General features: G+C 39.2%; 1 protein-coding gene across 1 annotated transcript; it reads right to left on the reverse strand.

Moving 5' to 3' along the window:
- Positions 1-1,466: 1,466 nt before the first annotated feature.
- LOC135464008 (acid-sensing ion channel 1C-like) lies at positions 1,467-16,912 on the reverse strand. Its single transcript, XM_064741483.1, has 6 exons — positions 16,722-16,912; positions 8,996-9,524; positions 6,573-6,674; positions 5,564-5,744; positions 3,435-3,534; positions 1,467-1,596 (listed from the first exon to the last, which is right to left on the reverse strand). Exons 1-6 carry the CDS (start codon positions 16,910-16,912, stop codon positions 1,467-1,469), a joined length of 1,233 nt encoding a protein of 410 aa, XP_064597553.1.
- Positions 16,913-27,597: the final 10,685 nt, after the last annotated feature.

Consider the following 27,597-nt stretch of genomic DNA (forward strand, 5'->3'; position numbering starts at 1 on the left):
TGACCATTTGTGTGGAGCTTGTGGAAAACTGAATACTGTGGAAGGAGTTGGTGAGGCACGGTTGACCATTAGTGTGGAGGTTCTGGAAAACTGAATCCTGTGGAAGGAGTTGGTAAGGCACAGTTGACCATCAGTGTGGAGCTTGTGCACAATTGAATTGTCGAAGGGTTCTTGTTTCTCAAGTTAAAACAAAATCCTCCAATTTTCCAATATTAACCAGTAGTGTCGGTTTATGCCGAGCTTATTCTTGTCTGTGAGGATTAAACTGAGCCACAGTGTTCGAACTTAGGGTAAACCGCCTGGTAATGAAGTTCCACCCACATCGAACAAGTAGTTCGGCGATCTCTACCAGTGTAATTAGACTTGCCCCCAGAAACAGTCCCATGTGACCGCCAACCGAAGCTGGAATAGATGGGTTAAATGGTGAATTAAATAATTGATGGATTGAATGATTTATATTCAACGTTGTAGGCTAGTGGAGAAAAGTTCACTTTTACCACCTCGTCTGTGTTAACCACCGGCCTTTGCCAAGCAGCTGGAACCGAGGTGGTTAACACCCCAGTGCCCGGCGCATCCCAGCAGCTTGAGGTCGCTATGAGTTTTTAGCTCATGCTGGCTTCCTCTCGGACCGTACGTGGGAAAGTCTGACACAAACCTGCGGATGGTCGTGAATTTTTCCTAGGCTCTGGCCGATTTCCTCCCGTTAAAATGCTGGTCGCGTAGGCGAAATATTCTTGAGTACGGTGAAAAACATCAATCAAATAAGATAGAAAATGTCAAACATCTAACGAAACTTTCTACGTCTGACACACAAATTTAACTCACAGCGCGAGTACAGTGAGAATGGCTTAGTACTTTATTGGTGACAGGCCACCAATCTCGGAATTGTACATATAAGATACTATACAAGAAGTAGAGCAAAGAGAGTAAATCCAGAACAGCAACGACAGTGTGATAGCTGGCAAATGGTCACATGTAACCGGTGAAATTCTTGTCAATTTACCTCAGTTAAGGTTTTAGTCAAGCTGTTCATGTAAATTCATAAATAGTAGCTAATTACACGCCCCCTAGCACCATGGCTTAAGCAGAACTAGGTAAACAAAATGCAGTGATGCTAATTGCAATTTACTATACGTCACTGGTCTAGAATTACCCAGAATGCTCTCTTGTCATCACATTTAATATACGCTAACATTAAAGACCACTTAAGCTGGTTTAGGAGCCCAGTCTACTACTATGTGTCACCAAGGCTACGAACAGTGACGGCGAAATGGTGCACTTGATCTGAGCAGTGGCCACTAGGGTCCAAGCTGTTGTTCACCTTTTCAGTGAACTCACCAATCGTGCCTAACGATTTAGGACAAATGCAGCATTCCTCAAAAACAATGTTTCACCTTTCATCAAGCTTTTAAATATTAATATGACGAACTGGTAGATTGATATGGTTGTAAACTGGAGAAAAGGGGTTAAAGGTCACTTCTTACATATGGAGGATACTCACCGAAGATATCCTCGTTTGTGTAATCCTCCACCTGCTGGGTTGTCTCTATCCTCAGTCTGTCAAAGTGGGCGTTTATTGCGATTCTCCTTGTACCGCTACAGGGAAAACAAGGAATCGATTTAGTTCATGGTTTGCTTAAAACATAAATTACGTAATACGGCTACGGTGAGCATTATGGTGGGAGGAACCCAGTGAAAGCCCAAGACCATCTGCAATATCAAGGGTGGAAGACCTTCCAACGACCTTCCCCAGATTTTAGAACTCTAGCCAAAGCATCCAAGGCTAGATTCGAACCTAGAACTTTAATGACCTAAACCACCAATCAAATTAATAAGTAAATACATTCTTGATACTGAAAATGACAGGAATGTTCAAGAAATTAACATGGACTGAAAATTGAAGAAAAAAGCAAGATTTCTGTCTATCTATCAATAAAACTTCCGTGAAGAACAATGTTTAGACGCATGGTTGGGTTATGGTTTGTTGATTACATATTACATATATAACACTAATAATACTATTATTTACGAAGCAGAATCAATCCCAGGCATTTGACCTCTGTGGGCTTCGGCTTTAATATTGTTGAAATCATACCAAAGTTTCTGAAATCCACAACGCCCACTAAGACTTACAGTATAATAAAAGACAGACAGCAAATCGAGAACAGGGTCTAGAGAGTGATAATTGGCAAATGGTCAGAAGTAACCTATGAAATATATACGGCCTCTTGTCAATTTACCCCAGTTACGACACATTATAAATATTTGCTTTCCCTTTAGTGGTAATATGATACAGATGGCTTTGGTTTCCAGTTTCTGAACGTTTTAAATATGGCGAGTAGCATCGGCTGAACTACGAATGGTTTCAAGCGTTAAGATACTCCCTGGCCTAGTTTTGCATAACTTTTCGCTGCATAAGTTACCCTTAAATTGAGCCTTATTCGATCTTAGTTCTTGCGTGGTTGAAAACACACAGATTTCCAGTCTCAGGATGTGTTAACGTCTTTAAAAGAACGCTGCAAGGAAATCCTAGATGGTTAGCATTAGCTATATTTCTGGACTACGAAACAGCGGCGAAAAACAGCCCTGCGTTGACTTCACTCCTCTGTGTAAGTATAAGCTTAATCCGTTGAAAACTGTGTGAGATATCTTACTCACAAGGACAGAGAAGCAGTAGCACGAAAAATTAGGGTGGCTGACAGAATCCAAACTGCATTAAGTAAAGTGACAAAAATCAATCACAACCGTCCCTCTGCTGACTTCAAGCTACTATGTAATTATGACGGTGATTGGTTGAAAACTGTTAAAGATATTTTGCTCACATGCACAGGTACGAAGGCCTGAGAATCCAACATGGCCGACAGGAACCATACAGCATTACGTTTAGTAACGAAAATCATGTTCGATATTGACTTAGATGGAAGACGATATGGATGATGGACATTGGGCGATGCATCTCATTTAGATACACCCGTGTCTTCGCTGATCTCAAACCAATGTGTAAGTTGTAGCTAATGATTAGTTAAAACTGTTAAAGAGATCTCGTTTATATGGACTCTTATGAAAGCCGACAGTAGCCTTTCTTCATTATGTATAGGGTGACTGAAATCGATCACAACACAAGCCACTATTTAAGTATAAAAGTAGTTGGTTGAAAACTGTTACAGATATATCGTTCACAAACACAGGTGTGACGGCCTGAAAATTCAAGATGGCCAACACAAGCAATGCTGGATGATTCTTCATTTTCTCCATTAAAGTCAAACAAGATATAAATAACAAGTGTATCAATTAAAAGTTGGACTGGCAAACATGAGTTCATAACATAAGATTATAGGAGTACATGTAGACTCTCCAAGGATGAACACACGAGTGTGAAACATGGCGATATATGTTTTTGTAGTAGTTTTACATATTACAAGATGTCGACTTACTCATGGTGGATAACGCCTCCCATAGGAGACCCGGATAGCGTAGTGCTGTATTCAATATCTTCACATGGAAATGGACAATCACAAGATCTGGACTTTTCGACTGGACAATGAGAATAAAAACACTTATTAATTATATTAAGAATGCACAATTAATACAAAATGCCGAAAATTGTTACAAGAAAAATATCATTGGATTGACCATTAAGGTTATATTAAGAAATACAATTGAACATTTAATTGATACACAAAAGTGAAATAAAAATACGTATTCAAATGCTTGAAATGGAATTTCTTTATTATGGATCATGTTGCCACAAATATATGTATGTGTGTTCGGGTCATACGTCGTGCTTCATACGTCAGATGACGCGATGAATCATTAGGTGTGTATATATACTTAGGCAGGGCCAGTCCATGTGGGCGTCAAGGTGCTGCCGCCATTGAAATGTCATGCCGAGGACAGAAAACATGACAACCCACTCAATCACATTATGCTGACTAGGCCAAACAGTCCTGTTTTCATTCTCTAACCTCTCAGTGCTGAGCCCCAAGAGAGACAACAAGATGTACCCATTTGAAAATCTTTGGTATGACCCGCCCTGGGTTTGATCCCGAGGTCTGTGGACTTTGAGGCGAGGTGTTCTAACCATTAGGTGTGTGTACATATAGTTTCATTTGTCATTTTACAAATTAAATGTATGTGCATATAGCTTCATTTGTCATTTTACAAATTAGGTGTATGTGCATATAGCTTCATTTGTCATTTTACAAATTAGGTGTTTGTGCAAATAGCTTTATTTGTCATTTTACAAATTAGGTGTATGTACATATAGCTTCATTTGTCATTTTACAAATTAGGTGTGTGTACATATAGCTTCATTTGTCATTTTACAAATTAGGTGTGTGTGCAAATAGCTTTATTTGTCATTCTACAAATTAGGTGTGTGTACATATAGCTTCATTTGTCATTTTACAAATTAGGTGTGTGTGCAAATAGCTTTATTTGTCATTTTACAAATTAGGTGTGTGTACATATAGCTTCATTTGTCATTTTACAAATTAGGTGTGTGTGCAAATAGCTTTATTTGTCATTTTACAAATTAGGTGTGTGTACATATAGCTTCATTTGTCATTTTACAAATTAGGTGTTTGTGCAAATAGCTTTATTTGTCATTTTACAAATTAGGTGTATGTACATATAGCTTCATTTGTCATTTTACAAATTAGGTGTGTGTACATATAGCTTCATTTGTCATTTTACAAATTAGGTGTGTGTACATATAGCTTCATTTGTCATTCTACAAATTAGGTGTGTGTACATATAGCTTTATTTGTCTTTCTACAAATTATTGCGTTAATGCGGAATAAAGTGTACAAAAAACCCTTAAAAACAAAACTATAATTTTGCTGTTAACTTACACGTTTGTGTATTGTTGTATGCCTGAGGAAGACAATCGAAATACGTGAGAGGATCGCACATCTCTTCCTCTAAGAAAGAAGAAAAAATTGTAGGGTTAAATCTTGACACACCAACACGGGCTATAGAATAACTTTCCGTTGGTATCCCACATGTTCTGATACAGGCGAATTTCAAAGCGGACAAAATCGCCTGCGAAACAAAACAAACTGAGTCTTTTTTTTTTTTTTTGGAAATATGCAACATACGCCCCCATATACTAGCTAAACAAATCCACCTAGCGTGTCCTTAAGCTGAGCAAAACAGCACGCGGGTGTTATCGACCACTCACGAGTAGTAGGAAGGGAGAAATTACACAAATTCTCTGTTCAGTTCATGCCCGTAACTGAATCCACGCCTCGTGCATTTTAACAATCGAGAAGCGAGCGACTTAACCAAAGTCGGGATCCACTCCTAAGTTTTAATTTAGGACGACACAGTGAGAGAATGTGGCGACCTGAGTTTTTATTGCAGATATTGAGAAAGACAAACTTGATCAACAAAATATCCATCCTTTCAACAGAATTCAACGTTCTTATATGTAATATGTCGGTGCAATAAATTGACGCTTTTTCTTTGCTTTTTGTTAGCTGACACTTATCAAGAGTAATATGTTTAAAATATTATCATGACTCCACATATCCAAAACATACACTGTAAATACACACATTACCTTTACCATCCGCCCCGAATGAACAGCCACAGAAGTCTTCAATTCTAGCGTATGAGCAGGCGTCGTGACAAGCTCTGAGCGTATAGCGCCCTTGCTTGACCAGAGGGTGACGGAAGTCATTATCAGTCTCCACGCAGTGGTTAGTTCCGAACGCCTTGAACGGCAATGGCAAAAACTTGTTCTGCCATGGAGAGTGGAATTCAAGACATCCTTCGATCATTTATTTATTTATAGTTTAATGTTTATTATTTAATTATAGAGTTTTACGCCGTACTCAATTATATGTCACTTATTCAACAAATGACTGAATGGTTAGCGTTTAACAACACATTGGCAGTACTTCCAAGTTGTCGTGGAGAGAACACGTCAGAAGATGAGCGGTAAAATTTGTAGTATAAAACATAAAATGAGCAAAATATTAATTGCAATTTCCTTATAACTAATTTCAGTCATTAATTTCAAAGCTATCTGCACTTAGAGAGTAGCAATAAAACATGACATTATCAACAGGTTGTGTTTGGAAAACCCACAAATCACATGATACCTTCCAAACAAACCCTTCTACGACCAACTGAGTCCTCAGAATCAGGAAACATGAACTACTTATTTATGGACAAACTTTTGAGGTCATTTACCATAATAGTATCTCAAAATCAGAACAAAAATTAATTTAAAGTTAATACAGATTATATACATGTACCGTATCATAGTGTGCTTTAGAAATTTGTTTTTTCTTTTAGTGCCATATATTGTATGTATTACATATGTTCTTTCCATCGGTCTCCATGTTCATAGCTGAACACTCAAGGACGCCACGGCAGGCACATTTATGACAGTAATTAATTTTGCCAAGATGATGAGAGCAGAGATTTGATGATACACTCTCATTGACAAGGGTAGACGTCTTTCGTTGGGAGGGCAAGTAAGACGGTTCAGACCCCAAAATAACAGTAACACCCAAAGAAATAAAAGGAAGGAATACAATACCATGTTTGTGCAAGATCAATACCTGGCGGACTTTAAGTCCGATATAATACGTGTTATCCGGCGCTAGTTGTAAGAACTCGGAGTTCGTCAGGGTGATCTTCTCGTCCGGCTCGTGTATAATAAGCTACAAGTAAAAACATTCAACAAATGTATTGAAGATCCCGGACGAGCTTCGCAATGCTGTGTCGAATCTTAGCCTTAATTGTAATCCAAATTACCATTTTAACAAGTTGTGCAGCCCTATCGACCTAAACGTAGACATATACGGTATAAACATTTTCCAATGAAAAAGTGGCACTTGGAGTAAGTCTTACAGAATCATAAAGCAACAATATCCCTCTGTAGCTTCTGTAAAGCCGGGGACAAACCAGGCGGAGTTTTTCGCTTGCATTTATTTATGTATTCATTTGATTGGTCTTTTACGTCGCACTCAAGAATATTTCACTTATACGACGGCGGCCAGCATTGTGGTGGGAGGAAACCAAGCAGAACCCGGGGGAAGCCCACGACCATCCGCAGGTTGCTTTCAGACCTTCCCACATAGGTTTCCGCTTGTGGGGACGAGCTTAATGGCGAAATAAGCTGACGATATTCACAAAACGTAGTTGCAGACACACTAGGTGGATTTTCCCGTTGATTGTGGTCAATAGATTATGTCATGTGACTTAGTAAACCATATGACACAAATAAAATGTCAGAGTTCAACGGTTCCGTGTTGTTTGATTGATCAACTCGATCCTGTGGTCACACTACGTAAAGCGCGTGAAATCGCCAGCGTTTTTCTTCGCTAGTATCTGACATGTTAGATAGAAGCGAATTTCGGACAAGATATCCTGTGAAATACTGCGTCGCCATTGCGGACACTATGGGCGTATTTTTTAGAAAGTCACAAAATGCGCCTGTGCGAGCGAAAAAATCCGTTTAGTGTGTCCCGGGCTAGTTCTTGGAGACTCACACAACATTTCTGCTTCTATAAGTCGTGGAAGATCATACGGCAACAACATATTCCTGTTGGTTCTGTAAGTCTCCGAGGGTCACAAGGCAATAAAACATTTTTTGTTACATCTGTATGTTTAGGAGAATTGTGAGGCAACAACATTTTTCTTTTGCTTCTGTAAATCTGGGAGGATCATAGGATCAACATTTTTCTGTGGCTTCAAGTTTGGACTAAAAGCTGACAATTTGCGACAAATGACACTGCAAATGACAACAGGCCATATTTCACCGGTTACGTATGACCATTAGCAAATTATCCCTGTTGCCAGTGCTTTGGCTTACTCTCAATGTTGTAGTCTTTCACAATGCACTTTCATGTGCTGGACACCGCTACAACTATATACATCGTTGATGTATATAGTTGTATATAGTTCAACACCGTTGAAAATACTGATGTGCCCAACAGTGTTGATGCCATTCCAGCCGGATTGCCTTACCTGACGTCATATATGCCTCATTCAACGTGATTTTGTTTCTGATGACATTACAGTTATACCCAATAAATGTGCGTTTTCTTTCTTGTACGTAGTCATACTTGCTTGAACCCTTCTGGACCCTTTCCGATATATTATCTTGAAAAAATTCGCCTGTTTTTTCTTTGAAGGGGAATTCATCTTGCAGAATAACATCCAGAAACACGCTTCAACTATAATTTATGTTACTCATGTGTAGTAGTTATAGTCATTTAATAAATGCAGTAAATTGCTGTTCATGTAAAAAATGCTTCAATGGCGGCAGTTTACACAGACCCTAGCACCATGGCTTAAGAAGAATAAGGTAAAGAATATATGAAGTGACGTTCATTGCAAAATATTAGACTCAGTGATCTAACATTACTCAAACTACTGTGTTGTCATCACAGTTAATATTATACGTTTTTGTTCAACTGTTATTCATTTACATATTTTATGGTTGCTAAAGTTGTATTTCCAGAAGTGATTACATAGTTAAGACCTGAATGACGAACACCACTAGTGACGTCAAGATGTTCCAAAAACAAAGGGAGACAAGTGATGGACATTTTCAGTACAACGTCACATTGACCATTGTAGGTAAAGATCTATATTAAAATACTCAATAAATTATTATCGCATGAAGAACTTTCACAATCTTATACAATAACAGAAGACTATTGAGAGAATTTTTGTGGCGAATATTGAAAACGATGCAGTTTACCTGTAAAAATAGCTCACTATTTTTTCATTACAACAACACTGGATCTATGAAGAATAACATCAGTAACTGGGTGATCAGCTAATAGTATTATCACCATTCATAGTTTAAGTTTTGTTTTGCGCCGCACTCAAGAATATTTCATTTATACGGCGGCGGCCAGGATTATAGTGGGAGGAAATCGGGCAGAGCCAGTGAAGCATACACGACCGCCCGCAGGCTGCTGGAAAGACCTTCCCACGTAGGATAACTAAGTGACTGCATAATTGTACCAACCTTGGCTCCCAAATCGCCGCTCAATTTCAACCCTATGGTTAGTCCGAATGCAGCGCCAGGAACCGTGGAAATCAACCTTTGAGTTTCATTCTCATTTGCGGGCGAGACACCACCTCCCAAGACGCTGTTAAAGCTGTAACAAAGGGTTTGTCTTCCCCACGATTTCCGAACAAATTTCAAACAATCTGTCCTGGCAAAATGACAATATTCCACAAGGTCGAAGTTTGGCTCCCTCAGTTTTTTGTAAATAGACACAAGGTTTATGCTTTTGTACTGCTCTGGTGGCATTGACAAGAAGAACGTTTTGTTCATAAGGTTACGTAAAACTTCCGTTTCGAATGGAGTCAGAGAATGGTTTTCAGCGATAGTGGGATCGACACAGATCGTTATTGCTGGGAAATGTAACTGGTCAACATATCGGGTGATAACTTTGGTCAGCACGGGACTGTCGTAGACATGCCGGAGCTGTTTCACCATAACATAAAACAGCACACCTATCTGTACAAAGATGATAGCACCCCATAACAACCTGAGGACAAAACATAAACTCAGATGAAACATGAACTCAGATGAAAGATAAGTTTGTTCAATTAAATTAACTGGTAAAGGAAGGTATACGCTTAATTTATGAAAAAAAATATCGCAAAACTTCATTCATTGAAAATTATTCATTGAAACGGAAATTTGTAGCCCAAAATTAGTCAACACAAATCCACATGGGATTTTCGATTTTACCTGAGAATAGCCCAAATAATGACTTTTCACAAAATATCAGCATTGTCGGTGCACATTATCGTTAAAAAACAGTAAATTCCTAAATTTATAATGCAGATTGCATCATAACTTTATTAAATTTTAAAATCATTTTAACACTATAAAAACTAAAGTCTGATATTTACAAAAAGGCAATAATTTGAGTGATTATTTGTGAATACAGAAACTTGATTTACTGGGCTGAAATATATATATATATATATATTTGGTTTAAAAATTTACAGCCTACCCTGGAGGACTGCGACATTGCAGAGCTTCAACACGAGCGATGATGACCACAAAGTTTTGGAAGATATCAACGACTTAGTTCGATAAAACTTGTTGGGAGAGAAGACATTTCTCATTACTGACCCTTTATGCTTTCCTCTGTACTGAGGGTTGCTCCTAAATTCACCATATTCCTAAAGGGTACGGTAAAAATAATCCATATCTGCCACACCGTGCGAACGGCATCACTATTCTGTATATATATAGACTTCATTCCACTGCGAGTATACGTACTCACGTCTAATAACCTAATCATGCAAAGAGAAGCAGTCAACAGTTTTCAGTGATGTTAGAATATGCAAAGGAATATTGGGGATGACTAGGTGAAATCAGTGTAGCATGCTAGAATATCAGTTGTCAATAATAAAATATTTATCTCAGGGGCCCTTTGATTGCAAATCTTCATCCAATCTAGAGAGCTAATTCAAGACGAATAAACTTCCCCTAGCCCCGGGTTAAGCGGAATTAAGTACGACGGGAAAATTCAAAGCATACGAACATATACTTTATATACTTTATACTGCGAAGGAAAGTAAGCGAAAAATAAGTGCCGACATAATTGCCTCATTTTCACAGGCAATAACCAACACCTCAAAGCGAAAATCACTGCTTCAACTTAGGGGAGAACCCGGGCGCGAAGACGAAATTTTTGTTTGCTGTCTGTTTTATGTAACATACGGTTTTCGGGAGCTGCTAAAAATTCCGCTGTTAAAATGACACGTGCTTAAGTGTTTACCGACATTTCCTGTAACCATTATACCACGACATTACCCTCATCACTACAAGAGGATCGTTACCTTGTCCAGATACATGACACCATTTACTGAATTATATGCAAGCAATGAGTTCAAACCTTAAACCGGCATAAAATTTACATTTTTGTGCAAATACATGCTCAATGAAGCATATACAACTTTACCTCCGTGGTTTTGAAGCACCCTTGTAAATGACAAACTTGACACCGTGCATGGAGGTCTCTTGAGAAAACTGGGACACCATTGCCAACATCGTAGGATAACGCTCAGAGTCAGGATTACGGACACTTTGTGTAGCCGAATTTTTGTCTGATTCTTCACTAAATACCATGCTTTGAATTGGCTTGAATACTTCCCGTATTTTCCTCTGGATCAGCGCAATTGGTAGTCTCAGAGAAGTTCCCCGGTGTTTTTTCCGGGCTCACCTCCTCAGAAAAAACTGATGCCCTTCTGCGATTTGCTTTCACAAAAAGAAAACCCTTTCCCAGACAGTACCGTAACTCATCGTACGTTGTACATCTAATAGTTCAAAACATTCCAATAATTATAACAATTTTGTTTCGAAATCCTCATTGTTGCTCGAAGTCCAAACCCAAAAGTACATTTTCTCGTAATTTGTTATAATTCTTTACACATTGAGATTGTCTCTAAGAATTGCTCAAAATCACAGAACTGCTCCATGTATGATCGACGCTTTGGTTGGTAGGAGCAATCCGAGGCCTTTTACATCCTAAATCTGCGCTACTGTCAGTGAAAACACCATCCGAACATAGGTAGGTCTGTTGTGAAGGCTGCTAATCCAAGTCATACCACCATCTGAGCTTTGAATACACCTGGTTTGATCCGAATCATTATGATGAAATGGAAATTTAACATCTAATATATCAACAAGACGCAAGCATCAATTCCCTCGCTACGAGAACTGCAAACTGGAATACTACAACCGGACCAAACAAAAGGTAGCCCTAAAACTATTGCTATTGCATTAAAAACGCTGACATTTATCCCTGGCTTTTTAAGAATTCTATATGACATTAACGGTATGGCTATATACACATCAGTTCGGAGTGAATGTTAAACAGCATTACCACAGAAGCAAATATTCTTGCATGTTACCAGGGCACATGCAACGTGTCGTTTATTGAACGTCGATATATCATGCCGTACGCCAACAAAACAAAACTACGTGTTCCCATGACCATTAAACAGTTTATCGGATTTATCTGTCAATTAACCAACAGACTATTACTCAGGTGAGTCAGTTGATAAAGGTTAGCTCTAATTACATGTAACCATAACCATTTTCTATGTTTCATATTTCTGTTAAATTACCACGTGTGCATATATACCGATATTTTGTGATATTTTGGTATTTATCTTGCATTTTTGAAAGCCGCTCAGCAAATTGCCAAAGCCGTGTGATGGCACAGTGCACAGACATTATTTTCCATTTATTGATACATCAAAAAAAGTAGCGTTGGCCGCCCAAAGAAGAGGGTTGTAGTGCAGTGTAAGCCTACAACGATATATAATGTATATACAACGAAACATTTTGTTTGAAAAGCAGTCAGGCGTTGTCATCTGTGGAACTAGTCTATAAAGCGGATCACAATGCACGGCTGCATGTCCCATAGAGAAGCTTATCGTGCACCTGAGAGATTATTCCAACAGAACAGGCTTCATATTTAATGTGATGACAAGAATTTCAAGGTATGGTGTTTGGTGTGGATTAAAAAAAAAACCTCGACTACGGCGGGTGGTCCACATCTCAACACCGAGAAAGTCCTCCGACGGTGTCCGGGATGGTGTCGCAGTTTTCTCAGGAGACTTCATTGCACGGTGTCAAGTTCATCATAAATAGCTATGCTTCCGAACCGCGAAGGTAAGACATGTTTAACTGGTTACAATATTCTGCCTTCTGGATACTTACTTGTTATATCCTAGTTTTCGTAAACTTTCGTAAAGCAATGAATACTGATTAAATATTTTATAAATTGGCAAACCTGGCAGTTCCTTGCTTGGCGGTCAGTATAAGAGGAAGTACTGATGTCAGTGTAGTGTGACTGGACGGAGCGTCGTGTCTGGCGTCTTCTGCATGGTGTTACAGTGAGGCAGCGTCATAAGTATGTCAGCATTGAGGTAGCCCTGTTACTAGAAGACACTATTGTTATAATAACGCTGATATAACGCTGAAATAACGTCGTAACTCCAATCAAACAAACAGTGAGGCAGTACCATAAGTATGTCCACAAGTATTAAGATAGTCCCCTTACTAGGAGACACTGTCGTTATATTAACGCTGAAATAACGTCGTAACTCCAATCAAACAAACAACCAGACTTCTGTGCACTGCGCTTTACCATGACAGGATGTCAAGTCAAATACTTTATAACCTCTGGTGTCGGTGTACGCTGAATGAGTGGAGCGTCATTTTTGGTGTCTTCACACCATTACGTTCCAGTGCCGCAACACTATTCATATGTAGGCCACGTGGACCTACACAGTTCAAGGACACACATTTTGTTGTATACGACTGAAGCTAGTTTGAAAGCGACGTTAAACTCCAAACTAATACAACAACATTTGTAAAGAATATAAACCCATCCCTCACCCCTCTTCCATGGCATGGTGTTTCTTAATAAGTTGTTGTTTCCTCGGTTTTACTTCTTGCCTTAACATGGAGAATTTTAAGAAAAATCTATGCACTAGTGCAAGCCTAAAGATACTCCAGCCTAACATATGGCGTACAGTATAGAGAGAAAAACCAGAGAAGCGACGACAGTGTGATGGCAGGCAAATGTAACCGGTGAAACGCAGCTTCTTGTCAATTTACCTCAGTTAGGGTTTTATTCTAACTGTTCATGTAAATGCATAAATAGTAGCAAATTATACGCCATCTGGCACCATGACTAATCAGAGGTATGTTTTAAAAAGTTCAGGGATGTTAATTGCCACATATTAGACGTCACTGGTCTAGAGTTACTGCTGTGTTTTTATTACAAATATCATACAATAACGTTAAAACAATGCATAGATAGCCTAACCACGAAAATTGCTTTTGTGATGTAAACCTAAAACGAGTCCCAAGGAATTAGTCAACTTTAATTTCAATTAATGTAACAAAATTTATATTAATGAGTCAAGAATAAGCATGGTGAACACGATTTTTTATTCATTTTCTCATATGAGATTTCAATGCAGTTGTAATTTGTCTATGCAGCGGGTAAAGATCACAGAATCCATGACAAGAGTTTAGATCTTAGAATTCTGCGCGATTGATTCTAAATTTACGGGTCGGCACAACGCCATTCATTGAAACGGAAGTTAATTGAATAAGAAGTAAATATGTGGATGGCTGCATATCATGTTCGGTTTGTGGCAAATTTGCTTCTGCAATTGAACATTACTGGTCTTATTGTTTTATTAAATGTCAATTACAAAACAATTACAAAATTATAAAGCTGATTACAACGCAAAAGTAAATATCCATTTACAAAGTAAATAACTCTTTATTTGACAAAGCAAGTTTGTTGTTAATTACATTGAAGATAGTCGATATAATGACGGCTGTACTATATGCATGTACATGTATATATGGATGTACTTTCCCCAATAAAGGTAGTCCAACGATATCTTTATTGAGGGAGTGCCTTTTAGACAAAGCATTTTGAACAACTTTAGACCAGCGACGACAGCAAAATTACAGTTAACATTCTGCATTTTTTTACCTACGCGTTAAGCGACTATTATGAAGCGGTGTATGTTGCTACTATTCAAGAGTTCACATGAAGAGCTGGAACAAAACCCTAAGGGGAGGTATCTTCACAAGAGAGTGAACTTGACGTTGACGCTCTCTCCGCCAGTTTAAGTTTAGTCTTCATGGTGTAATCTGTAATATTCCTTCATATATTTTTGCCTATAAAATACAGTACTCCTCGATTCTAACGATATATCTGGCACGGATGTGGATGGGAACATTCGCGTAGAAAGGGCGTAATATCGAAAGAAAATGTTCACATCGATCATACAGCCAAGACAGGTGTACCTATCCGCGTAGGATCCGTGTCTGATGGGCGGAGGGTTTTACAACATACACTAGCATTCACACATAAACTCACCTAATTTATTATAACTGCGGCGTTGTTCGGCACCAAACTTGTTTGTACGCTTAGAATAAAAAACATATTTGCAAACGGAAAGGTTTAGTATCCGGCGTGGTTACTAATTGGCACAAGATCGAGTTTTTACTGTTTCCGCAGTTATTCGGTAAATGCAAAACCATGAGTGATTTTGATATATATTTTTATAATGCATGATTTTGTTTAGCGCAAATTTTTATCATGGAGCCGACAAAAGTGCTAAATATAGTGTATAGTTACAACAAAACTTGTATATGGTAATTTAAGCATTACAAATAGCCTTCTTATAATACTAGTACAGCTTTTGGCGAGAACTCTCATGTAGTATGGGAATGTTGTTACGATTTTTACCTTTTTCTGACACTAATAAACTGTCGTATCAGATAAGCAAACTTAATACACATCGTGTCATGTTTATAGCTAGCGTGCAGCAAAAGGCGCCACGTTGTACGGAACATCGAGTACCAGGGAACTATTGGTGCTGGGGTAAAAGTAACACACCTGCCCCGTCTCCTTGTGGCAAAGGATATACCCGAAGCTATAACTGACGGTGAATGCGGTGGGCAGATCCTCAAAGATCGCGTTCAGGTAATCGTCCATAATGCCCAGATCGGTCAGCCGGAGATCTTGGATGGGCCTGCTGAGATGAAAATGGCTCCGAATCGAGCGCCAGTACTCCCTATACAGTTGCCGTATGTCGCTGGAAATCGATGGGTTGGATTGGGTCGGGCTGGAATTTCTCGTCCATTGCAGAGACGTCCGGTTCGAAACGGCTTGCTGGAACCTTGTCACTCGAGCTGACTTTGGAGCTGGCCCTAACTATATTAGAGGATAACTATAGCATCGTAGAGCATAATTATGTAACACTCGTTGTGCCACTTCGAAAGCAGTTCACCAGTGAATCTCATTTATCGAAAATTGGACCATTCATAGTACGAAACTGGAGAGCTGAGAATTACACAAACCCAACGAATACATTATCGTTGGCATTTTAACACGTAATATTTTTTGCGAGACGAATTTTTTCACCAACCCTGTTTGCAACCAGGGAAATCACTTGGTCTCTAGCTTCTGGATTGTCTGATAGAATAGCTTGTCTTGTCACACAATTATCTGTTGGCATCGGCAGTCATACCTTTTTATGTATGTGCAGAAGCGAATAACCTCAGGGATGACCTAGCGAGCATTATGGCACGTGGGCTAGGATTAGCCATACAGCGCCATCTGTGATATGCCAATAATTGTTATTTTTTATTCAATTTTACATAAATCCGTTTAAACAAGTGGGCTTAGATTAGCCATACTGGGTCAAAGGCTGTTCCCGTCTATAGCCGTGTCAACAAGCGGCCCAGAGTTATTCACCCCTGAAATTCTTTGTACGTAATACGGCATTTGCTTACACTGCATGATCGTATGATAAATATGTCAGTTTTAGTCGACAGCCTTCAGGTCTAGCGTTATGTAGATTAGCCCTACAGCGCCATCTATAATGTCCAATAATTATTGCTTTATTCAATTTTACATAAAAAAGGCACCAAATCCAGAGAATATTACCACAGATATGTGTTAGTCAACATTTAGGTAAAAAAATAAGCTAATAACTTGAAGCATACGGTTATGTAACACTCGCTGTGTTACTTCGAAAGTAGTGCATCAGTAAATCTCAAGCATCGACAACTGGACCATTCACAGTACGAAATACGGCATGTGTTTATACTGCATGATCGCCTAGCCGAGTGGTACAAACCGGTCGGTTTTTACCCACAGTGTGTGGGTGAGCGGGTGACTTACCTTTCCGTGTTCAGCACGTCGATGCACTCGCCAATCTCATAACCAGTAAAAGGTCTTGTCACACCCGTCGCATGTGTACGCTTTTTCCCATATACCTGCTGGTGCCGAACCAAATCGCCCCGGCGGGGGAAAAGTCCGCCCCAGGTCGGGCACGTGAACTTCGCTCCTCCCTCCTCCGTTAGTCCATTCATGCCGCAGCCATGCGTCCCGTCTGGAAAATGTTCTGTCGCACATGCCGCGCGTAAACCTCTCCCCTCGGCGTGCCGTGTCTGCTTATGCCGCAGGCGGTCGCTCCGCCTTGAAATGCGCCTGGCACACGTCCGAAAATTTATCCCCTTTCTTTTTATCCCGTCAACGCGAACGTCAACGACATTCAGGCACCAAAAACGCGCGGTCACCCATCGGTCAGTTTTGGCACGAAATGGAGCTGAAGGAGCTGCTCTCGAGCGTGGCGTAAATGGAGTTCACCCATTGGTCAGTTTTGCCGCGAACGAAATGAAGCTCACCCATGAGTCACCTTTGGCGCGAAATGGAGCTGAAAAGGCTGCTCTCTCGCTTGACGTCACGCACACTTATTGGTCAGTTTTGGCACGAAATGAAGCTAGCTCATTGGTCAGTTGAGCTGCTCTCAAGCGTGACATCAGTTTTGGCGCAAAATAGAGCTGAAGGAGCTGCTCTCGTTTTGGAGAGTTCACCCATTGGTCAGTTTTGCCGCGAACGAAATGGAGCTCACCCATGAGTCAGTTTTGGCGCGAAATGGAGCTGAAAAGGCTGCTCTCTCGCTTGACGTCACGCACACCTATTGGTCAGTTTTGGCACGAAATGAAGCTAGGTCATTGGTCAGTTTTGGCACGAAAGAGCTGAAGGAGCTGCGCTCATTGATCCGTTGGTGCGCTTGGAGTGACGACTCAACGACACACCTGCGCCACCGCAATCGCGCCACCGCAGTGCGACACGTTTGCAACATTCTCTACTACTAATGTTATTTGATATTAAATGTGATAAAAGCACAGCATTTTCAATCATTCCAGATCAGTGATGTCCATTTATTTGCTGGGGAATGTGTATAAGTTGTTATTATTCAAAGCATGCTGTTAGGTGCAGTTAGAATAAAACCGTAACAGAAGTAAACTGGCAAAAGGCTGGATTTCAGGGTTTTGTGTGACGATTTTTATGCTATCACACTGTCTTCGTGACTCTGAGTTTGCCCCTGGCGCTATATCGTCAAAATCAGTGAATATTTCAGAACAGTGCTCTATACAGTCCTACACATCAAGTGCTCCAGATTCCGTGATCATTTGTGGGTTAAAGTTCAATGTCGATGAAGCAGATTTAGCACTTCATAAATTGTCTCTTCTAAGATGATTAGCTCAGATGCGTTCTCTAGGATGTTTGCTCATGCGCAAGCTTAACGTATTTAAATGTAATTCTTCGATAATTTATGGCAATTTCCTGCCTTTTGGAGATATTCAGACAGCTTGGAGCTCTAATTATTTCTTCTAAAATCGTTCAAATATCATAATTAGTATTGCATTTTATAAAGCGAACATATTTAAAAAATTCCCAAAGGTGTAATGACGCAATCAGTTCTCATGGATACGTGGACTACAACATACAACGTTTAGCTGGAATGTGTGTCATTGTTACAGCTTATTGTGTATTTTTTCAAATTTAGTGGCGTAAATTAGGACAACTCAACCAGGTAAAGTAGAACAATTCAACCAGGTAAAGTAGAACATTTCAACCAGGTAAATTAGGACATTTTAACCAGGTAAATTAGAAAAATTCAACCTCGTAAAAGGTTTTCCCTTATATAACGGTGGTAAGGTTCACGGGTGAAGCCAACCGGTGTAAATTCATTCAGGTTAATTAGAACAATTTATCCAGGTAAATTAGAACAATTCAACCAGGTAAATCAGAACAATTCAACCCGGTAAAGTACATCAATTCAATCTGATAAAGTAAAACAATTCAACCAGGTAAAGTAGAACAATTCAACCAGGTAAATTAGAACATTTTAACCAGGTAAATTAGAACATTTTAACCAGGTAAATTAGAAAAATTCAACCTCGTAAAAGGTTTTCCCTTATATAACGGTGGTAAGGTTCACGGGTGAAGCCAACCGGTGTAAACCGCCGCTCTTATAAACGTACCTGACAAACCTCAGGGATTAAAAACGCAGCTGGACTAGCGAGAGCTGTATTCGAACACGCGACCTCAGGGTTAAAGGGCTGACGATCGCAGAGAGCCAATGATTTAATCAATTCGCCAGTTGAAACCCATGACAATCTGCAGATTGAAACCCGCGACAATCCGCAGTTTGAAACCCACGACTATCTGCAGATTGAAACCCACGACAATCTGCAGTGTGAAACCCACGGCTATCTGCAGATTGAAACCCACGATAATCTGGAGGTTGAAATCCACGAAAATCTGGAGGTTGAAACCCACGACAATCCGCAGTGTGAAACCCACGACTATCTGCAGATTGAGCCCACGATAACCTGCAGATTGAAATCCACAAAAATATGCAGGTTGAAACCCACGACAATCCGTAGATAAAAAACCGCGAGTATCTGCTGGTTGAAACCAACGACAATCCGCAAATTGAAACCCGCGAGTATCTGAAGGTTGAAACCCACGTCTATCAGCAGGTTAAAACCCACGACAATCCGTACGATGAAACACACGACAAACTGCAGGTTGATACCCTGCGAGTATCTGCAGGTTGAAACCCACGACAATCCACACGCGAAACCCATGACAATCAGCACGCTGAAACCCACGACAATCCACACGCGGAAACCCACGCCTTCACATGTACAATGTATTAATGAAGGTATTCGTTTGTTTCATGGGTGTTAGACGACGTACTAGTCACTCACATATAAAGCGGCCGTAAGCGGACCGCTCGGGATAAATCGCCGCCTGAATCATCTCCTGATTTTAAACGGAAAAACAAATAGTGATAGCTGGAATCGAACCTACGAACTTGGGCTAATCAGGTAGGGTGATATCGTCGCTTCATTATGATTCTTTTATTTCACTGGAGCTGATCATGAATATTCCATTTATACGATGGTATTATGATGGGAGGAAACCCGGCAGCGGCCGAAGGAAATCCAGGTTGATGGCCCAGCTTCCCACCAGAGGAAACCAGTATGAACTGGACTTTAACCCACACCGATCGCGTTCTTGGGAGGATCCTGGTTCAGTGTACTGCGCTAACACCCTCACCACTGTAGGATTACACCAATGAGCCAGCGAGGGGATACTGCATGTACATGCTTAAACATACTATCATGTCTACATTAGTTAATATACGCCTACTGTGAACTAACGATGAATCTGACTTGGATTTAACGACAAACATCACTGGCACAAGACTAACAGTGATAAGTGCTTCTGTTTTTAGTACAAATATAAATAAGACTTTAGCACAGAGAGAAAAACCAGAGGAACATCGACAGTGTAATGGCTGGCAAATGGTCACACTCACCTCAGTTAGGGTTTTATTCTAACTGTTCATGTAAATGTATAATAGTAGCAAATTACACGACCCCTAGCACCATGACTTAAAATTAGATAATTAAATTAGATAGTCAGTTGGGATTTATTGAACATCACTGGTATAGAATTACTCAAAATGCTGTATTGTCGTCGCATTTAAAATACATTAACATCAAAACATTGCATAGCTAGCCTAACCACCTGTCGCAAAGAATCAGTTAACCGCAATTAATCTAACAAAATTTATATTAATAAGTCAAGAATAAGGATGGTGAATACGACTTTTTGTTTTCATTTTCTCGTGTGATTCTCATTCGCAGTTTGTGAGTCGTGAGATTTCAAGACAGTTGTAATTTGTCTATGCAACAGATCAAGATCACAGAATCCATGAGAAGAATATAGACCGTTAAAATTCAGCGCGATTTGCTGTAAATGTACGAGTCAACACGACGACATTCATAGAAACTTAAGTCAACTGAACAGGATATTCTCAATAAATATGTGAATGGCTGCATATCTTGAGTGAGTGAGTGAGTGCTTGGGGTTTAACGTCGTACTCAACAATTTTTCAGTCATATGACGACGAAGGAATCATTAGGGTGCATGCACGTGTAATGTGCCTCCTTGTTGCAGGACGGATTTCCACCGCTCTTTTATTTAGTGCTGCTTCACGACGACTTACCGAAGGCAAGTAAACCGACCCGCCCGAGCCATTATACTGATACGGGTCAACCAGTCGTTGCACTATCCCCTTCATGCTGAGCGCCAAGCGAGGAAGTTACAACTTCCTCTTTTAAAGTCTTAGGTGTGACTCGATCAAGGATTGATCCTGGATCTACCGGTCCCGAAGCGGACGCTCTACCAACTGTGCTATCCGGGCCGGTTTTGCATATCTTGAGAGATTTGTGACAACTTTGCTTCTGCCATTGGGCATTACTGGTCTTGCTATTTTAATAAACATCCGCTACAAAACATTATGACCAATGGTTAGGTAAATATCCATTTACAAAGTAAACAACTGTTTATTTAACAATGGAGTTTGTTGTTAATCAGACTGTATTTCGTTCGCGAGACAGAGAACATAATGATGGCTATACGCTGTAAAGATAAGCATATAGTTTCACCAATAAAAGTAGTCGGGCGATATCTTTATTGAGGGAGTGCCTTTTGGATAAAACATTTTGAACAATTTTAGACCAGCGAGGTGTGCTAAGTTCCTTCCTTCTGGTGTTTCCACCAGGAAAAAAAGGTGATGTGACGTCATAATTCCTAAATACCGTCAGTATGGCCCATAAAGACCACCATAGAATTCAGATATTTGAAGGCCTTTCAACACTCTTTAAAAAATCTAAAAAAATCTAAATAAAAGTATTTCTACACATAGTTTTCAGTTGTCTGTACGACAGACAGAACCTTACTTCACATTTTAGCTTTCTTTTACTTTAAAGAGATATCAAAATTGATTAGATGGCGGCGCGTGTCATTTTCTCAATGTGTGCGATTTTTCTGACTTTGAACTGCGATATTTCAGCTGTGCAGTAAAAGACACAAACAATTATGCCTTTTAAAATTCAGGTGGGATACTTTATCGATGCATAAATACATACATACATACATTTCGCACACCAGGACATCAGGGACAGTCAGCAGCGATTGCTGGAAGGCAGACGTTATGTAATATCGCTTATGCCAGTTAAATACAATTAAGACGTAAGCCTAGAGAGAAAAACCCAAACTTGGGTGTGATTCCTGCCCAATGGTAACATGTAAGAGGTGAAATACGGCCTCTTGTCAATTTACCTCAGTCAGGGTTTGATTGTAGCTGTTCACGTAAATGCTTAAGCAATAATAAATTACACGCACCCGAGCACCATGCCTTAAACAGAATTAGGAAAGAAAATGCAGTGATGTTAATTGAAATGTATTACAGAATTACTCAAATGCTAGGTAGCTCTTGTCTTCATGATAACCGTTTTTTTCCACAGGTACTAAGTGTTCAAAAGCTTAATGAAGTCCTTGGCCAGTCAGACTGTGTGCTTGTATCTATCTAACGGGCGCATCCGGTGCTGTCTTAACCCAGGAGATTTGCCAGATGTGTGACAAAGGGCGGTGAGTCTTCCCCTGGTTCCCCGTACTTCGGTAGCCAAACACTTTAACTCAATCGAACGGGTAAATCATTTTTTTTCTAAACCAATGCAATAAATAAGTAAAGAAATAAAAATAATTTGCGTACTTCCTACTTCTACTCGATTTTTTCATGCCATGATAAATATAAACACTGTCTTTTCTTTGAAAAAAAAATGCTGGAAACGTTGTCGTATGCACAATCACCACTCTTTATAACACAGTAAAAATATGAAGGGAGATGAAACTCCAAACCATTAGAAGCGTCCATGGAGACTAACGCATTTACCTCTAAGTGATATTCGTAGCTTGATGAAGTGGTAATCAAATACACCCTGCTAATTAAACAGTGTGTGTATTTTGTGTAAATCTCCAGTTGTCAGAAACTTGTTTCTCGAACCAGGTCAACGGCGTGACTCCACGTGCAATCAACTAACGTGCTCTGCTATATAGATGTTTTAATGAATCGAACACTGATGAGTGACATGACGGCAAATAAGTCACGAGATTAACCATTGTCATTCCTTTATCGAATTCACCTTCGTCGAGACGGGATTAATCAATAGTAAAGTAATTCTGATGCTCTTGGTAAATTGATTTGCACTTTGTTAGGCCTGGGTGTATCGTAGAGTTCAGATAAAAGCAAAACAGGCTATACCGGAGATTTTTTGGCAAAATATCAGGCAAATGCTTCCTTCTCACATCATATCAGCCTCGTCTGTACACGTTCCTGCCTAGGATCGTTAATAAAATTCCTATAATTTATAAAGCGGGTCGCATTATAACTGTTTCAAACTTTAAAATCATTTTAACACAAATAATACGAGTCTGATATTTGCCGAAAGGCAATTATTTGAGCTGTTCATGGTACACACAGAAAATTCTATTTGATAAGCGAATATGGATTTCTGCCCAAAATTCCCGGTATAGCCTCTTTAATTTTTACGTGGTCCTGGGCCAGATTGATTGTAACTCGGATCATGGAAATGAGAAGTCTTTGGTTTCCATGGTTACGTACTTACAATCTCCTTCGATAATTTTGTTGGACACAAGCCCATTTCACAGAGCTATTTTTGGCTTTAGAGTTTATTTTTCGCTAACATTTCACACATTAATATTTTGCACACCTCAACAATGTTGGCTTCGGACAAGTCTATTTAAATTTCCCGTACGTGGGAAGATCTGGCACCAACCTGCTGATGGTCGTGGGTTTCCCCCGGGGCTCTGCCCGGTTTCCTCCCACCATAATGCTGGCCGCGTAAAACACTAATCAAATAAATAAATAAATAATTTAAATTTGAAGTTTCAGTAAAAATAAAGTTAAGCATTGTGTAGAGGTTTTAAATTTTCGCCGAAGCCATTTTTTTTCACTCGTATACGGTAGCCGTTAGTTCTATGGGTGGAGCACACCGGGGTGCTTGTAAGGGTAACCATCCGCCTCCGTGTCGCAAGCCTCAGACGAACTTTCCGACGTCTAACGACGTACACTCAAAAAATTAATCTGTTAAATTTACCAGAAAATCTGTTATCTGAGGAATGCTATAATGTATTCTGTGATTTTAAGCAGATTATTCTGTTGAATATAACACACAGTCTATTCATTCAACGTAACCATTGTATTTGACTAACTTAATAAGGTGTTGAATCTGAAACAATACTCTTATAATTACAGAATAAATTCTAGTATCACCCGGGCAACAGACTTTCTGTTCAATTTAACAGAATTTAAAATTACTTTTCTGAGTGTACATTCATGTCTATGCACACTATATGAATAAAACAAAACGTCTTCAGACCGCAAAAACGACCATACAAGTATTACTGAGGTCTAAGAACAGTTAGAGCGGGGATCTCTACAAATTCCCTTCCAAGGCTTGGATTGAAACCGCAACTCTCGTATGTCTCTAATGGTACAAAGATGTGACAAGGCAGAGCCAACACCCTTTATCAGGTGCAATGAAGTGAAATGGTACAAAGAAGTGACAAGGCAGAGCCAACACCCTTTATCAGGTGGTGTGAAGTGTAATGTTACAAAGAAGTGAAAAGGTACACAGAAATGATGTGGTACAAAGAGGTGAAATGGCACAAAGAAGTGACATGCTGCAAAGCAGTGAAATGGTACAAGGAGGTGAAATGGTACAAAGAAGTAAACTCGTAGGCAGAATCGAAAATGGTAGCAATCGACAGAGATAAATGCTAAGAACCACAGAACGTATTCAGCAATACAACAAATAGTTGTGTTTTCCTCGTTGCCTTTTAATAAATCCAATATACAATAAGTCAATGTACCAATATACAGTCGTATACAAATGTAGTATAAGTGATAAAGCTGTCATGCATATAATACGATACAATCTAACAACAATATGATACGTTTGAAAAAAGGTAACCCTTGAATCAAAAAAATGCAACCACGCGTCGCTTAAACTACCAATATAAACGTAGCACCACGACATTATTTGTAACAACATTGCCCGTAAATTTCGTTTTTGGATATTATCACAAACCTGAGTCTTCACCTATGTCCCAATTTCACAAAACGTCCCTACAATACACTGGTTTTTTCTCCGACAACGGTCCAACACACACACGTATAAGGGTTGCCACATATCAAAAATTTATGACTTTTTTTACGGTTAATACACTTCTACCATACATCACGGTGAACTCTGACAATACTTTATGAATTCTACCGGACATTAAAATTTTTGAAGAACATTATTTCACCACTAAACAATGCAGCTCAATTGTTCGACATTCAACTGGAATAATAAAGAAATACCGACTCACTGACGACCCCTTATGAAATATGTTACTCCTGTACTACTAATATTTATACGTATACCAGTACTGCTGGTAAAAGAAAATACGTAAATTCATGACACAATTCAAAATTCATGACTTCTTTATGCCCGGGACAATTGTTGACCATAGCATCATAGATGTATATTTACACATCTTAATGACCGTAGCATCCCTGATGTGTATTTACACATCTTAATGACGGTTGTAGCCCTGATGTTTATTTACACTTCTTAATGACCGTAGCATACCTGACGTGTATTTACACTTCTTAATGACCGTAGCATACCTGATGTGTATTTACACATCTTAATGACCGTAGCATCCCTGACGTGTACTTACACATCTTAATGACCGTAGCATCGCTGATTTACACGTATACTTACACATACACACACAGAGTTATCTGCGTGTGAGAAGTTTAGTGAATGCAGATATGGTATTGTTCGATAGGCAATAAAATGGAATAGAGCAGAAACAATATGCTAAAGTACGATTAACTCTACTGTATTGTCGGTGCTAGAGGCGGGCGTACATGCATGAAGAGAAAAATCCGGAAAATCTGAACACATTAAAGACAACTGTTAATTTATGTTTTCATTATCACCAGTAGAATGGGATATGGTTCAATCATGAATAGGACAAATTATGGATAGGTAATCATCAGGGAAAAACCATTTCAACCATCCTGAAGTTGCAGGAATATGCAACAGATGGAAGCGTCCCACACAAATACAACACCGTTATACACAGCTCAATGAATACGCAATAACTGTAACATGGCAGAGAAAGACCTGGAATGGTGTTCTACCCATCGCGTGACAAAAAAATACCAAGACCTCACATCTTAATCTTTAAAAATATTTTAAACACAAATCTCGGTATATGAAAATCTTCCAGAAAATATGCCAACACTATATGTAAAAAGCATTATTGATGGTTGTCAATGTCAAGCAGGGGGGCAGGTGGTTAAGTACGCTTCTTAGATAAACTGTGAAAAATTACACGTATCTGTACAAAACTGACTTGACATAGTACAAAAAAAGAAACTACGGCACCGTGAGTACAACCAGAGCAGCGATGACAGTGGGATAGTTGGTAAATGGTAACATGTACATGTGAAACCCGGACTCTTGTCAGTTCATCTTCGTGTAAAGGCTTAAAAAGTTGTAAAAAAAAAAGCTTCATACCGTACTGAAGAATATTTCACTAATAAAAGATGCCCATGAAAATGACATATTTATTTTACTGGATTGGAGTTTTACGCCCTGCTCAAGAATATTCCACTTATACGACACTGGCCAGCATTAGGGTGGGCTGTGATTAACAAGAGTTGATGAGAAAGATGTACTAAAACGTTGAGTTTAGTGCAGTAACAGCCCTGTCTACGCTGATATTAAAACTGCCGAGCTGGAAATTAAGGATGCATGGGTGCCCATATTCACCCACATTTTAGCTAGTGCACCTAATTTTTTTTTTTAAGTGTAGCCACCTTTTTTCCTAATTAGACCTAGGGCAAGATGAGGTGAAGCTTAAAATGCCTATAAAAATGAAACAAGTTCACAACACGGGTCTGCAATGAGTGGCGTCAGCAAAGAGAACATACCTTTTCTTTTCCTAAACAATAAAATAACTACAGCTATCAACACACACAGTTAGTTCCCACAGAGAGAAAACAAATATACTGACCTATTTAATTTAGTAGCAAGATTAATATACACGTAATACACTGACCGCATATTACAATTAACATTAACATTTTAAGCTAAGTTTAATAACTATAAAACCATGTAATAATCTTAAAAAACGGCTCGGGTAACAAAAGAACGTATTTCTATATATATGCATGCACAATATAAACAAATAATAAACAATATATATTCCTGCTATCACATATACATATATAGGCGGACGTAAAAACGATAGGCCAAACCGCAAGCAATGTATCGCCAGCCTTATCCGAAGATTTCATGAACACAACACATAAAATGTGAAAAATGCAAATGGGTCCAACGCTGAAGTAATACTGACAAAACGACAAGGGGAGATCACTCCAATCGGGGAGACAATTCTTTGAATAATGGCATAATTAGATCACAGGCAAACAGAATTAAATGTTTCTGCATTCCAAAATTAAACTGTGACCTTGAAAACATACTTCACAGAATATTAGCAGGCTTTAAATAGACCCAACTTACAACATAAATAAAACGGCTTTATTGCCATGGCCATTTAATAACGCCGAACTTAATGAAATAAAAAAAAAAAAAAGCTATGCCCAGGAAATAACGCCCTTGTATTTTGAATGTGTCTCTTAGTCTGCTATAATACTTGTCAATAATTTCCTTCAATTTCCAAACTTTTCAAAACTGCATCTGTAACATTTTATTGCAATTCCAAATACATTCTCCGATTTTTGCAAAAAAATAAAGATAATTAC

The sequence above is a fragment of the Liolophura sinensis genome, chromosome 3 (genome assembly GCF_032854445.1).
Source record: "Liolophura sinensis isolate JHLJ2023 chromosome 3, CUHK_Ljap_v2, whole genome shotgun sequence".
NCBI classification, from domain to species: domain Eukaryota; kingdom Metazoa; phylum Mollusca; class Polyplacophora; order Chitonida; family Chitonidae; genus Liolophura; species Liolophura sinensis.

Coding starts and splice junctions, on each gene's coding strand:
- LOC135464008 (XM_064741483.1), bottom strand. CDS start 16,912: ATGAATGGACTAACGGAGGAGGGAGGAGCGAAGTTCACGTGCCCGACC. Junction 9,525..16,721: donor GACGTGCTGAACACGGAAAG/GTAAGTCACCCG, acceptor TTTTGTCCTCAG/GTTGTTATGGGGTGCTATCA. Junction 3,535..5,563: donor ATTCGGGGCGGATGGTAAAG/GTAATGTGTGTA, acceptor CTCATTGTCCAG/TCGAAAAGTCCAGATCTTGT.